General features: G+C 40.3%; 1 protein-coding gene across 1 annotated transcript; it reads right to left on the bottom strand.

Annotated features, from left to right (window-relative positions):
- Nucleotides 1-1,935: 1,935 nt before the first annotated feature.
- LOC124271853 (rRNA 2'-O-methyltransferase fibrillarin-like) lies at nucleotides 1,936-2,256 on the bottom strand. The gene has a single exon (XM_046707004.1). It carries the CDS (start codon nucleotides 2,254-2,256, stop codon nucleotides 1,936-1,938), a length of 321 nt encoding a protein of 106 aa, XP_046562960.1.
- Between the last annotated feature and the right edge of the window lie 2,497 nt (nucleotides 2,257-4,753).

Below are 4,753 nucleotides of genomic sequence, written 5' to 3'. Positions count from 1 at the left end.
CAGAATTGCAGAGTAGGGCATTAAACAACCAACAAAAATAAACAACCTGAAAATTAAGGAATTAAGTTTTTAAGAGCATAACCATTAAGCATTAATGTGGCTGTTCGTGACTCTTTCATCTAAGGTGTTGAATTCATCTTGATTGTGATTCTTGTTTCGTTTGCCAAGAACAATGACTGAAGTGGGGTGAAGGTGCTGAACAGATCTATATGAGTTGTCACAAATTGGCAACATTTCCTACTATAAATACCAAACTGTCAACACTTAGGTTATTTACAAGGAAACATTGTTAGCAACAAATCCAGGTTCATGTGTTTTTACCAATACTGAGCACTTTAGTGAGTGAGTGAGTGAGTTGGGGTTCATGCTGCTTTAAGCAGTATTCTAGCAATATCACAGTGGGGGACACCAGAAATAAGCTTCACATTGTGTCCAACGCCCTTAGAGCACTTTAGGCTTTCATACCAAAGGCTGACATGCAGTGCAATACAAAGGAGCGTTAAAACCTCAGAACAGCTTGTTTACTCCATGGAAAGACAGAAAGGTTGAAAAAATTACATTTGTGTGAGATTTGTTATGAGAAACACTGAGAAGTATTTGTGGCTGACAAACAAAGAAACCCATAAATATGATAAATATGTTATATATATTTTGGTCTCCATGGATACAAAATCTGGTGTAACTGCCTTATAATGAATGACTGGTTCTTACTGCATTTTACATGGGCTCTTTTAACTTGGCAAATAAATTGTATTGTACTCTATTGAAATTCAGGTACCCACATTGCAAATATTTTGAGAGCTAAAGTGTTTGTCAGTGAGTGACTCTGATTGTACACACAGATCTTATTTTCTACATATTAAGGCACTAAAAGTAAATGTTATGTTTCTGATAACAGTAATCTTACAGTTTTATAGTTAGACATTCTTTTTTCATTTTTGTACATAGAGAATCTCACCCGAGTATCTTTTGATATCAAATATATCACCACGAGTGGATAAAGTAACAAATATCCAAGGCTTGCCGAGGATATTTTTTACTTTTATCAACGAGTGTTGATATATTTGATATCAGAAGACAAGAGGGCGAGATTCTATTTATCATAAAAAATCAATCTTCATTAGTTTTCAATGAAAAATGTACATCTCTGAACACTGTTTTGCCATTAGATTTGCAGTGCAGTGATGTCATAGCATTGTGACATCATCAAGTTCATGATGTCATAGCATTCATAGCATTGTCACGGCAAAATCTACTGTCTGATCTGATCTCACACAAGCGTAACTCCTGTGGAACACAGTTTTGGATGATAAAATACTGTATGGTACATTTTACCATTTTGTCAGCATACTGTACACTACGAAGGGAGACATTGGTTGTCAATGAAAGTCTGTGTAGATTTTAACTAAAACCATAGAAAAGAAACGCTTATTTTCTTCTTTTACCCAATATACCAGTTCAAAAGATATTGCAATATATATATGATCTGAAAAGTGTATTGTATATCAGTAATACCATGCAGTCCTACTTGTTCCTGACGGTGCTACTCTGTTAATTGTGATGAAATTGTCTTAACTTTGCACAGCAAGTGTTTTTAACCAACAGCGCTGTTGAGTTTACTCCTTTAGTTTGACCATCCATTAACACAAGGTTCAGTTAGACAAACCAGGACACACGTGCTGACATCCTAACAACTAGTTCTGACTAGTGGTGTTGCAGCCTCACTGTATGGTGTGCATGTTGCTTCTGTTGCTGATCCCAGTGTTTACATCTCCATGGAGAGAAACACATGCAGTCTTGTGACACATGTCAACAAATGTTTGGTGCAGGTTCATTTCTAAAAAACAATATCCTAAAGAGAGCCTGTTTTCTCACATGTATACAGTTTTCCGACAGCTGTTTTGTTATTGAGTTCCCACCCAGCTCCTCCCTCCCTCACTCACTCGCCACTTCTTCCATTCCTTGCTCCTCCCTCTCCTTCCATTCCTTGCTCCTCCCTCCCCTTGTTCCATTCCTTGCTCCTCGCTCCCTTCCATTCCTTGCTCCTCCCTCCCCTTCTTCCATTCCTTGCTCCTCCCTCCTCTCCTTCCATTCCTTGCTCCTCCCTCCCTTCCATTCCTTGCTCCTCCCTCCCCTTGTTCCATTCCTTGCTCCTCCCTCCCTTCCATTCCTTGCTCCTCCCTCCCCTTCTTTCATTCCTTGCTCCTCCCTCCCCTCCCTTCTTCCATTCCTTGCTCCTCCCTCCCCTTCTTCCATTACTTCCTCCTCCCTCCTTTTTTCACTCCCCCTCCTTCATCTTTCCATCCAGGAAATGTTTTGTTAACATTACACCATAGCGTCACAGCAACATTTAAAAACATTATTTTGTACTGTTGCCCCAACAGAAAAGAAATATTGTGACAATATTTGACCAACAGTTTTGCATGCTGGTCTTGAAGTATGGGATATCAATGTCTATTTACGTCAAAGCTCAAACTTTTAGTTTCTTTTCATTGTTAAAACAGACACTGTGGAATATTTACCAGCATGATTTTGTAAACTGATTAATATAAGTTTGACAGGGTCTGAACTGATGTTTTACTAGGCCTCTACCAGCATTTGTAGTCATACGTTATAATAAGATATTATGGCTCTTGGTATAACAGACACTGGTTATTGTGAACAGAATGTAAACAAATCATCTGAAACCACAAAGTTTAGAAAGCTGAAACTTTGAGCAAATGCTAATAGTGATAATTGAGTAGTTTGACATATGTTCATGTCATCAGAACTGACAACCACTGTTGCCACCAATGCAAGTTGAAAAAAAAGTGAGTTTTCTTTTTCACAAAAAAACGAATCAAATGTGATTAAATTAAGCAGAAGGGGTTTGAAGATTGGAAAGTTGTCAAAATTAGTTAAACCCAAATAGTTAAACCAAAAAAGGAGACCTATTGAAGTTTCTGTTTATCAGGGGCCACACTAACCTCAGATCTGAACATTGCCTCGGGACAGGTGTGCTAACATTTGTGAGAATATTTCTTACTTTATTCTACTTACTCAAAAGAGGCAGTAGGTTGCAGTGACATAGATGCTAGACCACTCACTCATATATTGACCTCACTCACTCACTCACTCATTCACTCATATGTTGACCTCACTCACTCATTCCTTCACTCATATATTGACTCACTCACTCATTCACTCGCATGTTGACCTCACTCACTCATTCCTTCACTCATATATTGACCTCATTCACTCATATATTGACCTCATTCACTCATATATTGACCTCACTCACTCATATATTGACCTCACTCTCACTCACTCATTCACTCATATATTGACCTCATTCTCACTCACTCATATATTGACCTCACCCTCCCTCCCACCCTCACTCCCACACTCACACCCACCCTCACTCACTCACTCCCTCTCACGCTCCTTCACACACTCCTTCCCACCCTCATTTCCTCACTCACTCACTCAAATAGAGATCCAGCTGAAACAGATACGCACATCTGGTACTGGAAAATATAAAAGAAGATTAAACATTTCAGAACCAGAACATGCTTTCCATGAAAGTATTAAGTTTCATGTAGGTTGGCTCATGTGATATTTGTATACTTCCATGTTTTCTCAGACCTGGTTATATTACTGACTCCAGCCCCAAAGTCAGTAACTTGCAGAAACAAGGGCCATGCCAAAACAGTATATCATGGGTCACATAATCCTGTAATTTTAAAAAATCGGACATAAATATTGAAACTTGACAGCTGATGTTTTGCTTCCCAACACACTGGGAATATTACAATAATCAAATAATTCAATTAAACGAACATTCGGTGGTCTCAGTGCCCCAAGACAACGCTCTATGACGCGCTGCATCTGAAGCAGTCAGTAACATCACACAAATTACCTGGATGTCTCTATTTTGGTTGGAAGCTCACATCTCCTGTGAATTGAAATCAATAGTGATTAGCACTGTAGTGTTCTGTCACATCACGGGAGAACCGCTTACAGTCGCAACAACATACTGATGATGTATGAGTGAGTGGTTGAATGAGTGAGTGGATAAGTTGTTGTGTGAGTGAGCTTTTGAGTGAGTGGTAGCATGAGTGAGTGGTTGAGTGAGTGGATGAGTGAGCAGTTGCATGAGTGTGGTTGAGGGAGCGGGTGAGTGAGGGAGGATGAGTGAGTGGTTGATTGAGGGAGTGAGTGAGAGATTTGGTGAGTGAGTGGGTGAGTGAGTGAGTAAGGAAGTGAGTGATAGGTTGGATGAGTGAGTGGATGAGTGAGGGAGTGAGTGATAGGTTTGGTTTAGGGAGTGGTTGAGTGAGGGAGCGGCTGAGTGAGTGAGAGGTTGAATGAGTGAGTGAGTGGTTGAACGGTTAAGTGAGTGAGAGGTTGGGTGAGTGAGGGAGTGAGTGAGAGGTTGGGTGAGTGAGTGGGTGAGTGAGGTTGAGAGAGAGTAGATGAATCAGTGGTTGAGTGAGTGAGTAGATGAGAGTGGTTAAGCGAGTGAGTAGATGAGTGAGGGAGTAGATGAGTGATTTGATGAGTGAGGGAGTGGGAGAGTGAGTGGCTGGATGGGTCAATAAGTGGATGAGTGAGTGGTTGAGTCAATGGTTGAGTGTGTGAGTGAATAAGTGGTTGAGCTAATGACTGGTTGAATGAGTGGATGGGTGAATGTTTCAATGAGTGAATGGGTGAGTGTTTGAATGAGTGAGTGAGTGGTTGAGTGGTTAATTGAGTGAGAGGTTGGGTGAGTGAG

The sequence above is a fragment of the Haliotis rubra genome, unplaced genomic scaffold (genome assembly GCF_003918875.1).
Source record: "Haliotis rubra isolate DU_JTF1 unplaced genomic scaffold, ASM391887v1 Scf164, whole genome shotgun sequence".
NCBI classification, from domain to species: Eukaryota; Metazoa; Mollusca; class Gastropoda; order Lepetellida; family Haliotidae; genus Haliotis; species Haliotis rubra.
This window is presented reverse-complemented; position numbering and strand designations above follow the sequence as displayed.

What these genes read in the sequence shown, in the direction of transcription:
- LOC124271853 (XM_046707004.1), bottom strand. Translation starts at nt 2,256, where the DNA reads ATGGAAGAAGGGGAGGGAGGAGCAAGGAATGGAAGAAGGGAGGGGAGG.